The sequence below is a fragment of the Poromitra crassiceps genome (assembly GCF_964638095.1).
Source record: "Poromitra crassiceps genome assembly, chromosome: 12".
Lineage (NCBI taxonomy): Eukaryota > Metazoa > Chordata > Actinopteri > Beryciformes > Melamphaidae > Poromitra > Poromitra crassiceps.
Window position 1 is genome coordinate 34,296,869 of NC_139632.1, and position 23,197 is coordinate 34,320,065.

The window sequence follows — 23,197 nt, forward strand, 5'->3', positions numbered from 1 at the left end:
AATAAAAAAAGATAGATAGATAGATAGATAGATAGATAGATAGATAGATAGATAGATAGATATATACAGTACTAGATAGATAGATAGATAGATAGATAGAGAGATACAGAGATGATCGATAGATTCATCCAGTGTAAATTTGAGATCCAGATTTTGATCCTTTTTGTTGGATTTTTCTGTGCGCTTCTCTGTTCTCAGGTCTTCACCAACCTGCTGCGGGTGGAGGAGGGTGGAGGGGCATTTGTCATGGAGGAGCACCTCCTGGTGCGGGACGGGGACAGCCAGGAGGGGGCGCTGCGAGTGGAGGTGCAGCGCGGGGCCAGCCACGGCCGGCTGGAGCTGCAGGGCCGGAGGCTGCGGGAGGGAGACGCATTCACTCTGCACGACCTGAGAGCGCTCAGGCTCAGGTGTGTGGCTATCACTCTGTACGACCTGAGAGCCCTCAGGCTCAGGTGTGTGGCTATCATGGATGTATAAGAGAAACTGGATAGGGTATCGAAACTGACTGCCCATTGATTCTAACGTAAGATGCTCACCACCGCATGAAGCATTTTGAAGGGGTTTCTCTTCCTGGTGTTACTTCCGTGATGTGCAGCCCAAGGTCATGTGGCATGTCTGCTTTGCGTTCACGAGTGAGCCCAGGCCCAGAGCTATAGTGGCCAGAGCCAGAGAGGAAGCCTCGGAAAATGCCTCTTGGTGGATTCTGGAGAAAAATAGGCTCATAATGTAAAACTTGATAATCAAAAGAGTCGTTTTTTACTTTGAGCGGCACCCAGAAAAATGTCCCCAAAGTTTTGACAGCTGCTTCTTTCCCCATGGAAGTGGGTGGGGCAACACAGTTTGGAACAGGGCAACTTAGTCTTCACCGAGTTGACTTGCACTAATAAAAACTGGTTGCAGGTACATCCATGTAGCGTGTGACAGTTGTGTCTGTGTTGCAGGTACATCCATGTAGCGTGTGACAGTTGTGTCTGTGTTGCAGGTACATCCATGTAGCATGTGACAGTTGTGTCTGTGATGCAGGTACATCCATGTAGCATGTGACAGTTGTGTCTGTGATGCAGGTACATCCATGTAGCGTGTGACAGTTGTGTCTGTGATGCAGGTACATCCATGTAGCGTGTGACAGTTGTGTCTGTGTTGCAGGTACATCCATGTAGCGTGTGACAGTTGTGTCTGTGATGCAGGTACATCCATGTAGCGTGTGACAGTTGTGTCTGTGATGCAGGTACATCCATGTAGCGTGTGACAGTTGTGTCTGTGTTGCAGGTACATCCATGTAGCGTGTGACAGTTGTGTCTGTGTTGCAGGTACATCCATGTAGCGTGTGACAGTTGTGTCTGTGATGCAGGTACATCCATGTAGCGTGTGACAGTTGTGTCTGTGTTGCAGGTACATCCATGTAGCATGTGACAGTTGTGTCTGTGTTGCAGGTACATCCATGTAGCGTGTGACAGTTGTGTCTGTGTTGCAGGTACATCCATGTAGCGTGTGACAGTTGTGTCTGTGATGCAGGTACATCCATGTAGCGTGTGACAGTTGTGTCTGTGTTGCAGGTACATCCATGTAGCATGTGACAGTTGTGTCTGTGATGCAGGTACATCCATGTAGCGTGTGACAGTTGTGTCTGTGTTGCAGGTACATCCATGTAGCGTGTGACAGTTGTGTCTGTGTTGCAGGTACATCCATGTAGCGTGTGACAGTTGTGTCTGTGATGCAGGTACATCCATGTAGCATGTGACAGTTGTGTCTGTGTTGCAGGTACATCCATGTAGCGTGTGACAGTTGTGTCTGTGTTGCAGGTACATCCATGTAGCGTGTGACAGTTGTGTCTGTGATGCAGGTACATCCATGTAGCATGTGACAGTTGTGTCTGTGTTGCAGGTACATCCATGTAGCGTGTGACAGTTGTGTCTGTGATGCAGGTACATCCATGTAGCATGTGACAGTTGTGTCTGTGTTGCAGGTACATCCATGTAGCGTGTGACAGTTGTGTCTGTGTTGCAGGTACATCCATGTAGCGTGTGACAGTTGTGTCTGTGTTGCAGGTACATCCATGTAGCATGTGACAGTTGTGTCTGTGTTGCAGGTACATCCATGTAGCGTGTGACAGTTGTGTCTGTGTTGCAGGTACATCCATGTAGCATGTGACAGTTGTGTCTGTGTTGCAGGTATATCCATGTAGCATGTGACAGTTGTGTCTGTGTTGCAGGTACATCCATGTAGCATGTGACAGTTGTGTCTGTGTTGCAGGTACATCCATGTAGGATGTGACAGTTGTGTCTGTGTTGCAGGTACATCCATGTAGCGTGTGACAGTTGTGTCTGTGTTGCAGGTACATCCATGTAGCGTGTGACAGTTGTGTCTGTGTTGCAGGTACATCCATGTAGGATGTGACAGTTGTGTCTGTGTTGCAGGTACATCCATGACGACTCTGAGACCACGGAGGACGCTGTGGGCCTGACGGTGACAGACGGACACAACTCTGCTGACGTGGTCCTCCTCATACAGGTGACTACTCCTCAAAACGGACCTTTTTCTTGTTTCCAAGGGCACTACCACTGCAAAAGTACTGTCACAGTGGTTGCGGTAGTCGTTGAATTTTTCTTGTTTGTTTGCACCAGTAAGAGTCCAACATGATGTCAAATCAAATGAAGATGTGAAAGCTAAGCAGGCACAGATTCAAATGGTAGTAGCCTCATCACTCTACCAGCAAAACTCACTGAACTAGCAGCCAGAGAAAAACACTTACTGCTGTGACGGCATCTGTATTGCTGTGCTGTTTGCACTGTTTAGGAATTGTTGTAGAAAATTGAAGTTCCATTGGCATTTCCTAATCAATAAGCTATCATTATAATTGCATACGCATAATTAATGGTATGACTTATTAGTGACATCTCACACATACAGATTCACCCCAGTGGCATTGAGTCTTTCTCCCTTTTGCTGAAACCTTGGACAGTGCATCAGGTTCCATAACAATTGATAACAGTCTCCCAGTCAGACTGCAGCAGCGCACATACATTCCTCTCCCCCCTCCTCTCTGCCTTTCCTCTTTCCCCCGAGTATAAAGCGTATGTCAAATTGTGACATCGCCACTGAATACATTGGAACTCTGTATGACATACCAAAATGTGTACGTTGAGAATTCAGTCCTTTGGCAATGCAGTTTGCCAAAGTAATGTATGGCTTTAAATGTACTTTTATAAGACACATCCTGGACTCTTGGTTTCAATTCATTTGGTTTATATAAGCTGTTATAATTATTATATAGCGGATGAGGAGTGGTGAAATTCCATTCTACAACAGGAATCCAAAAAGCCCCCAAAACACAACAACACTTAACTTAACACTTCAACTAAAGCAAGGTTTTCCCCCGGAATGTCCTTCAGGTCCTGCCGATGAACGACGAGCCCCCACAGCTAGAGGGCGGTCTGCGGGGGGAGCTGAGCTGCAAGGAGGGGGGGCGGGTCCAGGTGACGGTGGACTTCCTGTCAGCCACCGACCGGGACAGCGAGGACTCCAGACTGACCTACATGCTGGCCAGGACGCCCTCCAGAGGAGAGCTGCAGAGAGCAGGGCTGCCCGCCGACAGGTTCTCCCAACAGGACCTGCTGCAGGGACACATCTACTACGTCCACAGCGGTCAGCCTTTAGAGCCCGTTCTCACTTCTCCTCCTTCTTCTTTGTCACGCACACCTTGTGCGTCGGATGTTGACGCTCATGGCGCCCTTGTGCGTCACCCTGGGCACCTGCGCTAGCTAGGCACATCAACTTGATTCTTGGAAAGCAGGCAGCTTCATCCAGCGCATGAAACATGTAACTTTATGGATTCAAAGGCTGTAGAAAAAAGGCTAAGTTTGAAGCCTTAGCTGTGCTTAGCTGTGCTTAGCTGTGCTTAGCTGTGCTTAGCTGTGCTTAGCTGTGCTTAGCTGTGTTTAGCGGCGAAGAGATTAGGCCTGTTTCACACGTACGCACATGCAAAGGCTGACTTTTGATGGGAAAAGACGCAATTAGCAATTTTGTGGGGTGTAACGGAAAAGTAATATAACGAGTAGTGTAACGAATTACTGTTGGCATGGAGTAATAAGTAAAGTAATAATATTACTTTTGAAAAGAGCAACGAGTAATTAGTAATATACAGGTATTACTATTTAAAGTAACGCGGCCAACACTGATGATGACACACCTGTTGCTATGCAGATGTTCATTCAAGGATTTGAAAGGACGCTTGTGTGTGTGTGTGTGTGTGTGTGTGTGTGTGTGTGTGTGTGTGTGTGTGTGTGTGTGTGTGTGTGTGTGTGTGTGTGTGTGTGTGTGTGTGTGTGTGTGTGCGCGTGCGTGCGTGCGTGCGTACGTACGTGTGTGCGTGTATGTGTGTGCAGGAGGGGAGATCGGGCCCGAGCCGGTATGGGACACAGTCACTCTCATCATTTCTGACGGGGAGGCTGGGGGGACGGACAGCTGTTGCCACGGAGACGCCCCGCCCCCTCCCGTCCCTCTCCACGGCACACTTCCTGTTTACGACCTCAACGTCACCATACTTCCTGTCAACAACAAAGTCCCTGTCATCACCACGGGTAAGCCATGCCCACCTCATATCATAATTGTCACGTGTGATCAGCTGGTAGCACGCCATGTCATGAGACCATAGTCAACAACTTGTGTTATGGTTATGGATCGGGAAAACAACTTGGTTAAGGTTAGAGAAATGGTTTACTAACTTACTTAGGTCTGTTTTCTTCTGGGGTGAAGAGTCGTTCTTTTGATGAGATGACGCTATCTGTCCCTGTCACTGGCCACAGCACCCGCCGCCCCCCATGATGTCAGGCCCATCGTCTTTAGATCCCTCTCCACAGTTCGTTTAGGGCATCCTTTGCTTCTTTTTCCATCTGGTGTCCAACATAGAGCGATACGCTCGTTACTGTCAATGACCTAAAAAAAACAAAAACGGACAGAGCTATCCCATTGGTTTTGGCTCCCATTTTGAGGTAAAGGGGTGCCCGTCGCCATCTTGGTTTTTCGTCAGCAGAGTGGGAGGGAGTGTGTTCAGAGAGTGGAGCGTGGTGGAGCCTGGGGAGGTGCATGGGATGAGCGTAGCCTATGGGGGTGAGCTTCCGTCATTGAGCTGACACCCACCCTCAAAGCTAGCAAGCTAACTTGACTGAGGCAAGCTAGGCTTCTAACGGCTACCAAGCTAGCTGGGGCTAACATGCTAACATATTGATGATTTATCAAGAATCTCATTGTGTAAATATTGTGTGCAAGCACCAATAGTCAGAGAAGGAAAGCCTGTCTTTGCATTTTATTTTGATCCGTCTTGTTTCAATAAAAGTGCTTGTGACATCTCACATGATGTGGCTTTGATTTACAACTGAACATTTAGCCCACTTTGCAGAAAATGCAGAGATATTGTTTGGTTTTCTTGGTTCCAGGCTTAAAACTCTTTATGCAAGGATCAAATGTCTATGGAGAAAATAAATGGGGAATTCTCTGGTGGACAAGAACTGTGGAAAAAATGGGTATCTTCTCTGATACAATCCAGTGGGACAGGGGCAGAGATGGAGGCATCATCTCCATGGTGGTGGGTGGAGGAAGGGGGGGTTGTCATGCTCATGGCTGCCAGCATCTCACGGTGTTTACCGCTGACAATCCTCTTACTGCAGCCGAGCAGAGTGACCTCAACCACCACCACCTATCAGCCCAACACACACTGCAGGGGGGGATGGGGGGGGGGGGTGCATGTGCACAGACACACACAAACACCAGAACACACACACACACACACACACACACACACACACACACACACAAACACACACACACACACACACACACACACACACACACACACACACACACACAAACACCAGAACACACACACACACACACACACACACTGGGGAGGGTGACAGCTAGTCCTCGCTGGAGTCGGAGCCAAGAAGAGGGATTGGAGAGGCTCTGTGGTTATCAATGGAGACCATGCAGTGACCACTGGGACACACACACACACACACACACACACACACACACTGGGAGGACTGGGAATGTGTGTGTGTGTGTGTGTGTGTGTGTGTGTGTGTGTGTGTGTGTGTGTGTGTGTGTGTGTGTGTGTGTGTGTGTGTGTGTGTGTGTGTGTGTGTGTGTTAGAGAGAGAGGCATCATACAACCCAGTTGCCAGGAGAAAAAATGTTGGCAGTTTGAACGTGACGTTCAACGCTGTGAGCCAATTATGTTGCATAACAACATTGCAAATTAACCAACATTTTCCGGTGTAAATTTGAAAATGTCGCCTTGTTTCCAGTACATTTGAAAACATTGTGCAAATATAAACTACTTGGTTAAGGTTAGGTGATGGTTTAGGTTTGGGTTAAATAGTCAAGTCAAGTCAAGTTTATTTGTATAGCACATTTCATACACAGATGCAGTTCAAAGTGCTTCACATAAAATGGATGACATAAGAAAATAAAAAAATAGGATAAAATAGACATTTCATAACAGCTTTGTCTTTATACTGTAGTTTGGACGCCAAGCATACCCTCTACTGGTACCTTGCGTCTTCTGTTGCCCGTACATGCCACAGCATTGGGTTTGCATAAAATCAGATAGAGGCAATTCAAAGTGCTTCACATAAGATGGTCGACACAAGAAAATAAGAGAATAAAAGAAGAGGATAAAATAGACATTTAAAAGCATCACAACAGAGTAGTTGCAAAAATAGTTAAAAACTTACAGAGGAATAAAACACATTTTCAGCAGTTAAAAGCGACGGTAAACATAAAAGTCTTTACCGTAGTTTATTTTTTAAAGTAAGTAAAGTTGGGGCAGATCTGAGGTCTTCAGGCAGATTGTTCCAGTTAGCAGAAGCATAGTGGGTGAATGCGGCTTTCCCATGATTTGATTTGATCCTAGGGACAGTTAGTAAGCCGGACCCTGCTGACCTGAGAGGTCTAGACGGTTCATAGCGTGGGAGCAATTCAGCGATGTATTTTGGGCCTAGGCCGTTAAGTGATTTGTAGACTAGTAACATTATTTTAAAATCTATTCTATGACACACTGGCAACTAGTGTAAGGACTTAAGAACTGGAGTAATATGATCAGCTTTCTTAGTCTTTGTTAGAACTTTAGCGGCAGCATTCTGAATGTCTAAGTTCTTTTTTGGAGAGAGCAGAGAAAAGGCTATTACAGTAGTCTAACCCAGAGGTTCTCAAATGTTTTTCAGCCAAGGACCCCTTATAAGATAGAAAATATACCGGGCATCCCCTCATGCTTATTTGTGATTTTGGGCTAAGCTTAATTGTTTCCATGGTAACATGCTTGACTTTTAAATTGATATGTTTGTTAGATTAGAATGTAATCCATGAACCATTTTAGATTTAAAGCATACAATATTTCCGTTGAACTACGAAGCTTTTGCAGAAAAAAAAAGTTTAGATTTTTTTTCTTCCTGAAAACTTTTCACGGACCCCTTGGCAAAGTGCCACAGACCCTTGGGGGTCCCCGGACCCCCATTTGAGAACCACTGGTCTAACCTACTGTAGATGAAGGCGTGAATTCATTTTTCTAGATCCTGTCTGGACATGTAGCCCCTAATTCTTGCTATATTTTTAAGATGATAGAAAGCTGATTTTCTGATTGACTTAATGTGGGAGTTGAAATTGAGATCGGAATCAATAATAACGCCAAGATTTTTGACTTGATCCTTTGGCTTCAGGGATAGAGACTCAAGGCGTGCAGTGATTTTAAGCCTTTGTTCTTTGGGACCGACGACAATCACCTGTGTTTTGTCTTTGTTTAGCTGGAGGAAATTCTGTCGCATCTAGTCATTTATTTGGTCAATGCACTGACAGAGTGAGTCTAAGGGAGCATATTCACCTGAGGAAAGACTTATATAGAGTTGGGTATCGTCTGCATAGTTATGGTAAGGTATTTTGTTTTTGTGCATAATTACTCCTAGAGGGAGCATATAAAGGTTGAATAAATAACAAAAACCTTAAATGTGACTCAGGGTTTAGAGACTTTGAACACGCTGGGACTTGAACACAGCTCTGTGGTGTTTACGCCCTCCAGTCACCCCGACCACAACACCCTGACTGGTCACCACAACACCCTGACTGGTCACCACGACACCCTGACACCCTGACTGGTCACCACGACACCCTGACTGGTCACCACGACACCCTGACACCCTGACTGGTCACCACAACACCCTGACTGGTCACCACGACACCCTGACTGGTCACCACAACACCCTGACTGGTCACCACAACACCCTGACTGGTCACCACAACACCCTGACTGGTCACCACGACACCCTGACTGGTCACCACGACACCCTGACTGGTCACCACAACACCCTGACTGGTCACCATGCTATTTCAATAGAAAGACTCTATAGCATTGATATTCATTCATTCTAGAAACATATGCAACCTATTTTGCTTCAGAAATGTTGACATTCAACGTATCCGTGGTGGTGAAGTGTGTGAGGAACCCCCCCCCCCCCACCCACACACACACACACACACACACACACACACACACACACACACACACACACACACACAACACACATAGGGACAGAGAGAGAGGGAGAGAGAGAGAGAGAATCTGATCTCATTAGCGCCTGGCATTGTGTGTACTTTGTGGCATTTGGGTATATACTGTAGTGTAATTTGTGTGGGTGTGCGTGTGTGTGTGTGTGTGTGTGTGTGTGTGTGTGTGTGCGCGCGTGTGTTTTACTGAACCTGTCAGCGAGGCTAACGAGGTTGGCTCAGAGGTGTGTAAGTGAAATCCCTGGATGAGACACAAAACACACACACACACACACACACACACACACACACACACACACAAGATTAACATTGCCCAGAGTGTGTGTGTGTGTGTGTCTTTCCCCGTGAGAGCGACGATCGGACAATGGACGCCTCGGCGAAAACAAAAGAGCACAGAAGCGCATCCCTCGCTCACAATAGCCGGCCGTGTTCTCTGCGTCTCGCCGGCCGGATTACCGCGGCGCTAACGCTAACGCTAGCAGCTAATCCCTAATCCTGCCCCGCAAGCCAGGCCAGCCGCGTATCTCTGCAGTCAGCTAGCACCAGACAGCACAGTGAACAGCGGGGGGTGGGTCGGGGGGGGGGGGGGGGGGGTTAAAAACGCGGTGTTGTGGTGTTGGGGGTGTTGTGTTAAAGACGTGTTGGGGGTTGTGTGTGCGTATGGGGGGGTGTTGGTGCGGAGCGGTAAGAGCATTAGCCGGGCCAAACAAGACGAATCGGGATTTAGCTCACGTCTTTAGCGGCCCGTTTATCACCCAGATCCCAGACTGTCCACACACACACAAATACATCATGCACACACACACACACATACATACACACACACACACACAGAGATACATCACGCACATGCACACACGCACGCATGCGACGCACACACACACACACACACAGACACACACACACTCACACACACACACACACACACACACACACACACACATAGAGCCATTCCATTTTGTACTAGAGCTGGGGATGTCATGATTCAAAGGTCAGGAACGCCCCGTGTGACGTCACCTGCTTTTCTCTGCCCAAACTCGGGGGATCCTCACCAGCCTTGATCTCAAGAATCCAAGATGGTAGCTCTGCCCTTCAGCAGTAGTTAAAATGGTCGTAAATAGTGTTTATTAGCAGTTCTGTCTTGTCTCATTAACTTGGGGGGCGCCAGCATGCGAAGTCACCCAGTGCAGCTGTGAAGCTCCTAACAGAAGTGTTGTGTGTTCCTCTGCAGGAGCCTCCATGCTGGTGGTGGATGAAGGCTCGTCGGTGTGTCTGTGGGGGGGCGGGGCTCTGGGGGCCTCGGACCCAGACACGCCCCCTGACCAGCTGACCTTCCACCTGGAGGCTCCGCCCCTCCACGGCTTCCTGGAGAACACGCTGCCCACGCCCGGCTTTGAGAAGAGCAACGCAGGGCTGAGAGTCGGTCTGTGTTTGTGTGTGTGGTGTTTGGTGTGTGTGTGTGTGCGTGCGTGTGTTTGTGTGTGTGTGTGTGTGTGCGTGCGTGTGTTTGTGTGTGTGGTGTTTGGTGCATGCGTGTGTACTGTATGTGTGCGCACCAGAGTTAGTGAAGTTTTGTATTTTTCATTCGTTTTTAATTTGGTTTAGTTAAAATGTCACACCTAGTTTTAGTCTTGACTTTAGTTTTAGTTCACTATAATAACCTTGTCCCTGGCCTCTCCTCTCCCAGAATCCTTCAGGCTCGTCCACCTCACCTCAGGCTACATCAACTACGTCCAATCGGAGCACCGAGGGGCGGAGCCTACCGTGGACCAGCTGTCCATCAGCGTGAGTGACGGGCTGCATCGCTCCGCCCCCGTCCCCTTCTACATCATCATCAATCCCACCAATGACGAGCCGCCATCCCTGCTGCTCGCCAACTTCACCGTACGTGTCGCTACCAGTCTCCTCCCGGTCTTAAAGGCAGAGGGTGTTGATGTAGTCACTCATTTGTCATTTTCAGATCCTGTCCAGTGCATTTGGTTTACAGATATTAGGTTTATGATAATCATTTAATTATTTAACACAGTATAACATCACACAGCAGGACAAAACTAAGAATTTGGTTCCTCCGCCGACTTGGATCTTTTGGAGTGACTAGACAAATCTGTCTCTCTCTTTTTTATATACTTCCATGATCATGAGTACATACAGTACAGTACAGTGTTTGTCTGCTAACCATGTTGTTGTTGTTGTTGTTGTTGGTGACGGCTGAATAGCTGAAACAGTGTGGTTTATTTTCGCCGTGTTGGAAGGGAATGCACTTCCTTGTCTGGAACATTGGATGCAGGTGACGCTACAGTCCGATGTCGAGAGATCTGAGACACACAAAAAAGACTTCTCAATCATTTTTTATCGCATCACACTATTAGAGGAAATCCGATAGTGGATTTGTTGATATTTTCAGATCATGCATGCATGATCATGCATGTTTTCCATCCTCCTCATCATCTCCCGTGTGTTATCGCTCTCATCATCTCCCCCCGTGCCTCCTCCATGTCTCCTGGCTGCAGGTGAAGGAGGGGGGCCTGAGGCAGCTGGGCCCGGCGGTGCTGGACGCGTTGGACCTGGACGCCCCGCCGGACGTCCTGACCTTCACGGTGCTGCGGCCTCCAGCGCATGGCAGCCTGCTCCACAGCAGCCAGTCCCACGGCCCCGAGACCGGCCACCAGCGGGAGCCGCTCCGCTCCTTCACCCTGCAGGAGCTTCGCCAAGGTGAGGGGAGACCATAGGGCCAAGATCTGATCTTCATCTGATCTTCACGTAGGAAAACAAATGTTTAGCAGGCAATTTTGCTCTCAGCACAAACTTATGCCTTCTGCCAGCTCCATGACTCTCAATCTTTAGCACTTATTGACTCTATTACTTACGTGCACAAATTATTTTCGCGTGTAGAAGCCTGGTGTCGCCTGGCTGGTCACAGTAGCTCAGGGTTGCCTTCTTGTGATATTTAAACTTAAATTTACCAGAGAAAATAATAATTTAATTTAATTGAAAATCTAATAGAAAATTAGACATTTGTCTTAACATTTTAACTTGAATTAATTTCAGTTCTGTCCTCAGCATCCTGTTGCATTTCTGATTACTGTGTTTCCCTCCTCCTCCTCTCTTCCTCCCCTCCTCCTATAAATACCTCCCCTCCCCATGGCAGGCTTGAAGATCGTGTACGTGCACGATGACACGGAGACCCTGCAGGACGTCTTCACGCTGCAGCTGACAGATGGCGTTCACTCAGTCCGCGGGACAGCACAGGTCACTGTGCTGCCAGCCAACGACCAGCCACCCAGACTGCTCAGGTAGGTCACCATGCTGCCAGCCAACGACCAGCCACCCAGACTGCTCAGGTAGGTCACCGTGCTGCAAGCCAACGACCAGCCACCCAGACTGCTCAGGTAGGTCACCATGCTGCCAGCCAAACACCAGTCACCCAGACTGCTTAAGTAGGTCACCATGCTGCCAGCTAACGACCAGCCACCCAGACTCCTCAGGTAGGTCACCATGCTGCCAGCCATGACCAGCCACCCAGACTCCTCAGGTAGGTCACCATGCTGCCAGCCATGACCAGCCACCCAGACTCCTCAGGTAGGTCACCATGCTGCCAGCCAACGACCAGCCACCCAGACTCCTCAGGTAGGTCACCATGCTGCCAGCCAACGACCAGCCACCCAGACTCCTCAGGTAGGTCACCATGCTGCCAGCCAACGACCAGCCACCCAGACTCCTCAGGTAGGTCACCATGCTGCCAGCCAACGACCAGCCACCCAGACTCCTCAGGTAGGTCAGAATTCTGCCAGCCAAACACCAGTCACCCAGACTCCTCAGGTAGGTCAGAATTCTGCCAGCCAAACACCAGTCACCCAGACTGCTCTGGTAGGGTCACCATGCTGCCAGCCATGACCAGCCACCCAGACTGCTCAGGTCTGAACCCTGCACCATGTGCCCATCACCCTTATCAAATGTAAACAGGTGAGTTATATAAGATATGACCCCACCACAGTTGTTATGAAAAGGTGAAAATAGCAATATAGACCAAAACCATGTTTCGGTCAGACTGTAAAGATGTTTAATTACTGTTACAAAGTGGGACATTTTAACAGGAACGACGGGACGTCTGAGTCCTGCCTCAAGTGGCCATTCAAGGAATTACAGCTTAAACAAAGACTTCCGCATCTTCAGGAGAAAGGGGGTGGGCTTGCCCACCGTCCTGACACTGTAGGTACGGTTAGCTTAGTTGTCCTGACCGGTTCTGTAGGTACACTTAGCTTAGCTGTCCTCACACTTCTCTGTAGGTATGGTTAGCTTAGCTGTCCTCACACTTCTCTGTAGGTACGGTTAGCTTAGCTGTCCTGACACTTCTCTGTAGGTATGGTTAGCTTAGCTGTCCTCACACCTCTCTGTAGGTATGTTAGCTTGGCTGCCCTGACCGGCTTATCAGTCCGTCAGCCTGTCCTCTTTTCTTCGGTGGTGTTTTAGGAACACAGGGCTGGAGGTGGAGTCAGCCGAGCGCAGGGTGATCTCCAGTGTGGCTCTGCAGGCGGAGGACCTGGACACGCCCCTTGGTCACATCTACTACATCCTCAACACCATGCCACGCTACGGCAAGCTGCTGCTACAGGTGTGTGTGTGTGTGTGTGTATGTGAGAGTGTGTGTGCTCTTGTACTTACGTGCTCATGAGACGTTTTAGTTAAAACCTTCAGATCGAGGATACTTTTGCGAAGTGGGCAACAGGGCGCAGCAGACTGCTGCTGTGTTCAGGTGGTGAAGCTGTCCTCTCTGCTCTCTCAGACAGGCTCTGGCTGGAGGGAGCTGTGGGCCGGTCAAAACTTCACCCAGGAAGACGTGGAGATGAACCGGCTGTGGTACGCACACGCCACCACTGCCGGGTTCAAAGGTCATGACAGCTTCCGCTTCTACCTCAGTGACCTGGACAACGAGTCCCCGCCTCAGAGCTTCTTCATCTCCGTCCGCACCGTCCAGAAAGGTCAGAGGGGAGAGGAACCTTCTGATTTCTGTTGATAGCTGATAGCCTCCCCATAACATTTACCATGACCAAGTCCAATTCAATATAGTCTTATTGTAATTAAACAAGGTAGAAGTCAATATATTCCCACAAACACATGAACACATTATTTCTATTTTTACATTTGAAGGTAGAATTCAGTCGACTAAAAATAGTAAAAAAGAAAAAAAAGACGTGTACATCCAAAAGCCAACTAGGTTTTATGTGACGCATGCACGCACGCGCGCCCACGCACACACACACGCACACACACACACACACACACACACACACACACACACACTGCCTTTACACACACACACCTCAGATCATCGTGGTCCCTAACTGCAGGCCCAGTGGTCCATGCATAACTGGACCATAATTTAATAATTGGACCCCCACCCCCCCCCCCCCCCCCCCCCCTGACTTTGTCCAGTCGGGTGAACATGGCGAGGCGCGGTGTGGCGGGCGGGTTGGCCTGCTGGCGCCGCACCTTCTCCTCTCCTGGAGGAGGAGAGGTGACAAACACAGAGTGAATAATTAACAGACTGAAGACCAACAGCTGCCTCCTCCTCAAACAACTTATTTTTGTCTGTGTATGGTTACGTTCTTCCACCCGCAACTCAGGCTCCTGACTGAGTTCAATCATCCAATCCCCCAAACCACTCAAAATAATAGTCAATAAACACTTCGGCTCTAGTCACATGATCAGCTGTGCTGCTCATCCCACAAATGCGGGATCCTTACAGATGAGACTGTGTTGTGAAGGGAAACGAACAGGCTCTCCGATAATATAAGATACAATACTGAGGATACAGTAACAAACAACAGCACAGATATGATCAACCAAACACAAGTTTCTAAACTTTTTTTGATTCGTTTATTTTGTTAACAGTTCAAGCACGCAACACCGCTGGAGAGTTTCTCATTCAACACTACTAAAAACTAAAAAATAAAAATTGTCTCATGTACCCCTAACTAATTTCTAAGCGAGTGTTTCTGGATATTTTGGTTTAGTTTGGTTTTAGTTGTTTTAGCCAAATCTGAATTTAAAGCAGCATTTCATCCTTTACTCGTTAAGTCAGTTTCAATTTAACGTTTGCCAGATGGACGCTTTTATCCAAAGCACCAAAGTACCGGCAGGCAGCACTTGTATTTTTAGCATGTGTGGCTCCAGTGGGATTTGGACCCCTCACCCTGACAGTGTTGCTGCCTTGCTCCACTCATATCCCTGTAAGCTTCATGTGAGCTGATCAGCAGCCAAATTTGTCCATACCGTTTCCAAATGAGTTTATATCACAGTTTGGAGAGGTTGCTACTATTACAGCCACTATTCTTTAAAATACTGACTTCTACATTTGTAATGTTTTCTGTTTTGAATTTTGAATTTTGAGCATCTCAGTGTGAATGGACTGCAATCATTCACTATTGACCTTATTCTAAAGGAGACAATATTTTTGATGGTGTTTACATGAGTTGCTTATACGATATTCCATTCACATTCCCCTTTACATGCTATAGAGCAGAGTAGCATGAGTGACTGTAGAGACGCCCACATGCACCCACGCCCTCCTGAGTTTAACCTGAAACCTTAATGTCATGTTTCCACCGTGTTCGGGACATGTTGGGACTTCTTTTTACTGCTGGCAACCATCTTTTCTTCTGTTAACAAGACTCTCTGGAAGCTAGAGCATGGCTCGTCAAAATCCTGCAAAAACTCCAATAGGACGTCATAGTGTGATTTATTTCAGCTTAATTTATGCTTCGTCGCACGTCAATTTTGAAACTGAAGATGGAAATTGAAGCATTTCAGATGCCCCGTTTTCCTCGTTTTCAGGTCGCAGTTCAAAACAAATTAGTTTCAGTTTGTTTCAGTGAATGGGAATCAAACCGGACTCATCAGAGTGACTTAAAAATCATATTTAAAGCTGGAAATAAGGCAGGTTGTAAAACACCGGAATTCTCCTTTAAAGTGTTTACATGTCGACAATGCACTTCTATAATCCGACTAAGATCGGAATACCACGTACCACCAATCCACGCTTTAATTCCGACTTATTTGTGTTAACATAATCAGAAAATGCTAAAATGCAGAAATGTTTTACAGTATTCATTTCAGAGTATTATAGTAGTATATTATTATATATATAGTAGTAATATTGCATTAATTAAGTCTATTGTAAACGTAGTGAGTGAATCTCAGACCTAGGTAACATGCTGCTCCATGACACTGCACCCTCCTCTGGTTTGGACAGGTGACATCGAGCTGCGGAGCGCACTGGTGCGTCTGCAGGAGGGTCAGAGGTCAGTCCTGACCACAGACGTGTTGCTGGTGGCGGACTCTGGTGGCCAGCCGGAGGAACTGCGCTTCAGCGTGTCTGTCCCGCCCCGGCACGGCCTGCTGCACATGGCGCGGCACCCCGGGGTGCCCCTGAGCACCTTCACACAGCTGGACGTAGCCGCGCATCGTGTGTGCTACACCCACGACAACAGCCACACCGAGGACACAGACTCCTTCAGGTAACAGCCCACTCCACACCACGGTTTATAACAGCCCCACCGAGGACACAGACTCCTTCAGGTAACAGCCCACTCCACACCACGGTTTATAACAGCCACAGTGAGGACACAGACTCCTTCAGGTAACGCAGCCCACTCCACACCACGGTTTATAACAGCCACAGCGAGGACACAGACTCCTTCAGGTAACACAGCCCACTCCACACCACGGTTTATAACAGCCACACCGAGGACACAGACTCCTTCAGGTAACAGCCCACTCCACACCACGGTTTATAACAGCCCCACCGAGGACACAGACTCCTTCGGGTAACAGCCCACTCCACACCACAGTTTATAACAGCCACACCGAGGACACAGACTCCTTCAGGTAACAGCCCACTCCACACCACGGTTTATAACAGCCACAGCGAGGACACAGACTCCTTCAGGTAACAGCCCACTCCACACCACGGTTTATAACAGCCACACCGAGGACACAGACTCCTTCGGGTAACAGCCCACTCCATACCACGGTTTATAACAGCCACAGCAAGTACACAGACTCCTTCAGGTAACAGCCCACTCCACACCACAGTTTATAACAGCCACACCGAGGACACAGACTCCTTCAGGTAACACAGCCCACTCCACACCACGGTTTATAACAGCCACACCGAGGACACAGACTCCTTCAGGTAACACAGCCCACTCCACACCACGGTTTATAACAGCCACACCGAGAGGACACAGACTCCTTCAGGTAACAGCCCACTCCACACCACAGTTTATAACAGCCACACCGAGGACACAGACTCCTTCGGGTAACAGCCCACTCCATACCACGGTTTATAACAGCCACAGCAAGTACACAGACTCCTTCAGGTAACAGCCCACTCCACACCACGGTTTATAACAGCCACAGCGAGGACACAGACTCCTTCGGGTAACAGCCCACTCCACACCACGGTTTATAACAGCCACAGCGAGGACACAGACTCCTTCAGGTAACAGCCCACTCCACACCACGGTTTATAACAGCCACAGCGAGGACACAGACTCCTTCAGGTAACACAGCCCACTCCACACCACGGTTTATAACAGCCACAGCGAGGACACAGACTCCTTCGGGTAACAGCCCACTCCACACCACGGTTTATAACAGCCACACCGAGGACACAGACTCCTTCAGGTAACACAGCCCACTCCACACCACGGTTTATAACAGCCACAGCGAGGACACAGACTCCTTCGGGTAACAGCCCACTCCACACCACGGTTTATAACAGCCACACCGAGGACACAGACTCCTTCAGGTAACCCGCCTGTCATCATGTCCTGCTCCAACAGCCATTCTTTCAGAATCAGATCTGTCACTGTACCACACCGACTTGTAGGCTGTGTCTCAAACAGAAGGCATTATGAAGGGAATGAGTGTTATGGCATCATAACATTGTGACATCATAACATTGTGACATCATCATAACATTGTGACATCATAACATGACCTTTGACAAAAACAGAAGGCGCGTGTTTCCCCAGAGTGGGGCCCTGATCTGCAGGGTCTTGTAGCAGAAGTGATGTAAACATCCAGTAGAAAGGACTATATCTAATAAAAGCAAAGTGAAAGACATCTTAATCATAAACGCTTGTCTGTTCGGACGGAGCAGCTGTCCTCTTTGACTCCTTCCCGTCAGTCAAGTCAAGCGATTTTCCAGCGCAGCAGGAAATTATGCACACATCGGGAGAATTAAATGGCACGTTATTTGCCTGCATATTGTGAGGATATTTGTGCCAACAGCTGCACCAAAAAGTATCACACACAACATTTGGCCGCCCAAAAAACTGGGCAGAGAGAAGAGTGAGGGGGGGGGATGAGGGGGGGAATAGGGGAGGGGACATCGGTGTCAAGAGACGACAGGCTTTTTCTGCTACAGTATGTTTATGTGCTTTACCAGCCAATTTGGCAGGCGGCTCAGTTTGGGCGGGGGGGGGGGGGGGGGGGGGGGGGGGAGTGGCCTGTGTGTCTGGAGACTCGGGGTTTGTCACCCAGCCCTCTGCCCCTGACCGGCTGGAGAGCTGGCTCCCAACACTGGGTCAGATCACAGCCAGCAGCCTGGCACACAGACACATAGTAACAGATATAGATGGTTTTAACTTGACAACATAGACATTCTAAATTGCCCCTAGCTTACTTCCTGTTGCAGTGTGATGCTAATACTGTAGCTGACAGGAAATTAAGTTTCAAATTACGCAATAAGCCCCAAAAGGTCATGTTTTACAGTGATTTTACAACAGCTAAGAGGTGAATCACTGATAGACAGGTGGGACATAACGCTGGTAGACAGGTGGGACATAACACATAACACTGGTAGACAGGTGGGACATAACACATACTGTAACACTGGTAGACAGGTGGGACATAACGCTGGTAGACAGGTGGGACATAACGCTGGTAGACAGGTGGGACATAACGCTGGTAGACAGGTGGGACATAACGCTGGTAGACAGGTGGGACATAACGCTGGTAGACAGGTGGGACATAACGCTGGTAGGACAGGTGGGACATAACACATGTAGACAGGTGGGACATGGTAGACAGGTGGGACATAACACTGGTAGACAGGTGGGACATAACACTGGTAGACAGGTGGGACATAACACTGGTAGACAGGTGGGACATAACACTGGTAGACAGGTGGGACATAACACTGGTAGACAGGTGGGACATAACGCTGGTAGACAGGTGGGACATAACGCTGGTAGACAGGTGGGACATAACGCTGGTAGACAGGTGGGACATAACGCTGGTAGACAGGTGGGACATAACGCTGGTAGACAGGTGGGACATGACACTGATAGACAGGTGGGACATAACGCTGGTAGACAGGTGGGACATAACGCTGGTAGACAGGTGGGACATAACACTGGTAGACAGGTGGGACATAACACTGGGGGGAATTTGATGTGACCATTGAAAAGTATGTCATGGGACAAGAGGGAGAGAGTGCTCTGCAGTGCCTCTCACAGAGGGAGACAGCTCCGCTAAAGAATTTATTTTACCGGACAAATCTGAAACTTACCGGCACGTTTCAATAACAGTCTGTTACAAACTCAATATAATGGAGTTGATTCGTTGGCCGTCGCCATCTTGATTTTTCATCAGCAGAGTGGGAGGGAATGGGTTGAGTCCTTTCGCACCTCACGTGAAATGGGAGTTTCCCAGAGCCGCAGCTCTGCCTGCTATTGGTCCCTGATCGGCAAGCTGCGTGATCACTGGACAGACGATCTGTCAATCACCGCCTTTTCTATCATGTATTTTACTCCAAACGGGTGAGTTATATAAAAATGACCCCCCTACAGTTGTTATGAAAAGGTGAAATTAGCTATTTAGACCAAAATCGTGTTTCGTCCAGGCTGTAAAGATGTTTAATTACTGTTACAAAGTGGGGCATTTTAACAAGAACGACGGGACTTCTGAGTCCTGCCTCAAGTGGCCATTTGAGGAATTACAGCTTAAACTAATACTTCCGCATCTTCAGGGGAAAGGGGCAGAGCTTTAATCTGACGCTGCCAGATGGACGGTTAGCTTCACATTACGTTTCGCTAAACCAGTCCATCTGGCAATGCAGTAATCCAACCCGCTGATGGAGGCGGGCACTTTTTCCAAGCTACTTGGCAGGTGATTGGATGACCCATCTGTCTATCACCGCTGGTGCATGTTAACTTCAACCAATCGGATCGCCATGCCTCTGATGTCTGCCTGTGCCTCTAAGAGTGATTGAGTCCTCACTGTCCTCATCGTCGTAAAGTCGCCTTCGAAGCATGACGTTCGATTATAACGAACTAGTTGTGTGGCTTAGCCTTCCCAAATGTTGAGGGTCGTTTTTTAGAATTTAATACATAGAATTGGGAACGTTACATTCAATTTCATTCAGACTGCCTGTCACTTCCGCGGCGGCAGCCATGTTGACGAGTGAAAAGAACTACAAAGACCATGTGCGTCACACAGAAAGCCCGCCTAAGGCTGCCGCTGATTGGTCGGGCCGGCATGGTTCGGCGAATCATCCTAACTGCCTGTGCATGACAAGATGGATTATGTCGAGAGAATCTCTTTTGATCTCGCGAGGTTATCCATCTTGCAAGCAAGGTTAGCAGAGCTTGCCCACTGGTTTTGTCCTAGGTAGGCTAAACAGGTTGTATGTCACTTTACGGAAGGGGGGGGGGGTAGCTAAAGTCATATAGTAAAGTAATAAGTAACGTAACTACCGTAATTACTTTTAATACCAAGTAATAAGTCGAGTAATTGTATTACTTTTTAAACGAGTAATAAGTAACTAATTACACTTCCTCGGTAACTTGCCCAACACTGAACACTGGTCCTGGCGTGGTTCGGCTGTATGTTTGTGTGTGTGTGTGTGTGTGTGTGTGTGTGTGTGTGTGCGCTTGCGTATGTGTATGTGTGTGTGTGTGTGTGTGACAGCAGATGATGAATGGGCATTATTAGGAGAATAACAGCCAAGCGGCCATACGTCCCTGAGCCAAGATGGCCGACACTGGAGCCAGATGTTACACCAGGACCTGCGTGTGTGTGTGTGTGTGTGTGGGTGGGTGTGTGCGTGTGTGTCGTGTTTGTGTGTGTGTGTGTGTGTGTGTGTGAGCCTGGGGCAGGTTGTCAGCTGCGGGGCTGAGAGGCAGATTGTCTTGGCAGAGGGCTGAGCTGAGGGCTAAAATCTGTACACACACACACACACACACACACACACACACACACACACACACGCACACACACACACACACACACACACACACACACACACACACACACCTTGTTTTTTAGGTCCACTGCATTGTCAATTGTCACAGCAGTGTGTGTGTGTGTGTGTGTGTGTGTGTGTGTGTGTGTGTGCTCGCGCGCGTGTGCATGCGTTCGTGCGTGTGACCAAAGTGTCCTCACTTTCTCACTCTATGGACGCGCAACCAAGCCGGAGTTAGGCTCGAACCTGCGACCCTCATGTTGGTAGACAGGGAATCTACCACTTCACTCGGCCAAGGAATGTCTCATTTTTGGAGTTACGTTACATCCCATTCACTCATTGGCAATAAACAACACTTAATGCGTCAAATAAAGCTGGTCATATACAATTGATTCACATTGAAGTACACCACGCGCAAACACCTCCGTGATGTAACATTGTACCAAATCGGCCATTCATTTGAGGTCCCCCCCAAAAAGCAGGTTTGAACCCATAGAGTAGTGGTTTCCAAACTTTTTGTGCCCAAGGCACACCAAATGGCATGACAAAATCTAAAAAAGTCTATCGGTGCAAAATAGCCTCCATTACTCTTATCACTCTAAATGTTTTTTTATTTACTAATGTCAAATAACATTTGACAAAATATGTTACTCTAGGAATTAATTTGAAACTTTGCAGTCGAGGGAGGATGTTCATTTTGATTGTACTTATCCTTGAATTTAGACTTAGAAAGGGGATAAGATTATGCGGTACTCTATCTGATCTACTGTATGTGTTTCACTTTTGTTTTTCCGTCTCCACAGTTTCTTGGTCACCAACGGCGTGTCGTCTCTCAGTGGCACGCTCCACTTCGCCATCGAGCACGGCGACCGCGTCCCGCCCACGCTCGCCCGCAATGCCGGGCTGAGGCTGCAGGAAGGCGTCACCATGGCGACGGTCACCGCCGGCGACCTGCAGCTCACTGACCCCGACACGGCTAACGCTAACCTCAGCTTCGCCGTCACACAGCCCCCACGCCACGGAGTGCTGCTGCTGAGGGGGCGCCCCCTGCTGCCGACACAGAGGTATAACTTATTTTGTTTGCACTAGTCTTAAAAGTACAGTGCCGTGACTTTGTGTAACACTTTGGATGAAGAAATTAAAATGAGTAAAAATATCACAGTTTCAAACATGTACATTATATATATATATATATATATATATATATATATATATATATATATACTGTATATATATATGTACGTTTTCATTCAATCATTTATTCATTCAGGATCACCCAGACCGACGTGGACGAGCTGAACCTGGCTTACCGGCTGGACCCGGGCACCCCAGCCGACACCGACGCATTTTATTTCCTGCCCACAGACGGAACCAACCGAGGATACCTGGAGTCAGGCCAGCTGAGGGAGGAGCCTGCTCTCTTTAACATCCAGGTGGACACACCCCTTACACAGTACACACACACACACACACACACACACACACACACACACACACACACACACACACACACACACACACACGTCTTACTTAGGTCACTTTTGAGGTATTTACATAGACTTACTGTACATGCATTCCCTGGAGACTTACCCTTAGCCTCATCATACTACATAACTAATTAGTAATTGTATTACTGTTTAAAGGAGTAATAAGTAACTAATTACATTTACTGAGTAACTTACCCAACACTGTTTTTCAACGTGCAGGGTAGTCCAATAGACTTCTACTCCCACAACATGCAGGGTAGTTATAGAACTCCCACAACATGCAGGGTAGTCCAATAGACTTCTATAGAACACCCACAACATGCATAGTAGTTCAGTAGGCTTCTATAAAACTCTACCAAACAGTTGAGATGCAGCTTGATGGTAAAAGTACCTAATACATCTTGGCTAAGTGGGTGGTGTCTGTCATGATTGTGATGTCATCAGTAATGTAATCATGATGTCACTCGAGCAATTGTGATGACATCAGTGATCCTTCTTCTTCTTCTTCTGTGGTGTTTTATGGCAGTTGGCATCCTTTATGTTGCATTACCGCCTCCTTCTACCTTCATCTATCCAGTTTCCCCAACATTCTGTCCCACTACTTCTTCCTTCGTGGCTTCTCAGCTCAGCACCTCGATCCAGATGGCACTCAAATTACCTTCGGGACACATTTCCCAATGCTTGACTGTTCTTTTAAAAAAATATACTCATTTTACCATTACAGCTACGGTACATAGAAATCTCTTGCAAAAGTTACTTAAATAAGATTGCCGAGCTCTACTGATTATTTCCCCTTGATTTTATTCATGACAGACTTGATGACACATTGATATTGACACTGCTTATTCAGCTTCCAAATAAAATTTCTCCTACTATTCTCTGCTCCTTTCATGCTGCCCCCT

At 47.9% G+C, this 23,197-nt stretch overlaps 1 protein-coding gene across 1 annotated transcript in view; it reads left to right on the forward strand.

The window, feature by feature from the left end:
- frem1b (Fras1 related extracellular matrix 1b) overlaps nt 1-23,197 on the forward strand; it is a gene marked incomplete at its 5' end in the record, with an annotated part of 59,776 nt that overhangs the window by 14,096 nt on the left and 22,483 nt on the right. The window contains 13 exons of the mRNA XM_083647355.1: nt 199-407; nt 2,418-2,511; nt 3,393-3,645; nt 4,386-4,580; nt 9,787-9,978; nt 10,243-10,439; nt 11,066-11,267; nt 11,704-11,848; nt 13,026-13,167; nt 13,339-13,534; nt 15,808-16,072; nt 21,612-21,872; nt 22,079-22,241. Of these exons, the coding sequence (XP_083503481.1) occupies nt 199-407; nt 2,418-2,511; nt 3,393-3,645; nt 4,386-4,580; nt 9,787-9,978; nt 10,243-10,439; nt 11,066-11,267; nt 11,704-11,848; nt 13,026-13,167; nt 13,339-13,534; nt 15,808-16,072; nt 21,612-21,872; nt 22,079-22,241 (2,514 nt within the window). The remainder of the gene's footprint in view (nt 1-198; nt 408-2,417; nt 2,512-3,392; nt 3,646-4,385; nt 4,581-9,786; nt 9,979-10,242; nt 10,440-11,065; nt 11,268-11,703; nt 11,849-13,025; nt 13,168-13,338; nt 13,535-15,807; nt 16,073-21,611; nt 21,873-22,078; nt 22,242-23,197) is intronic.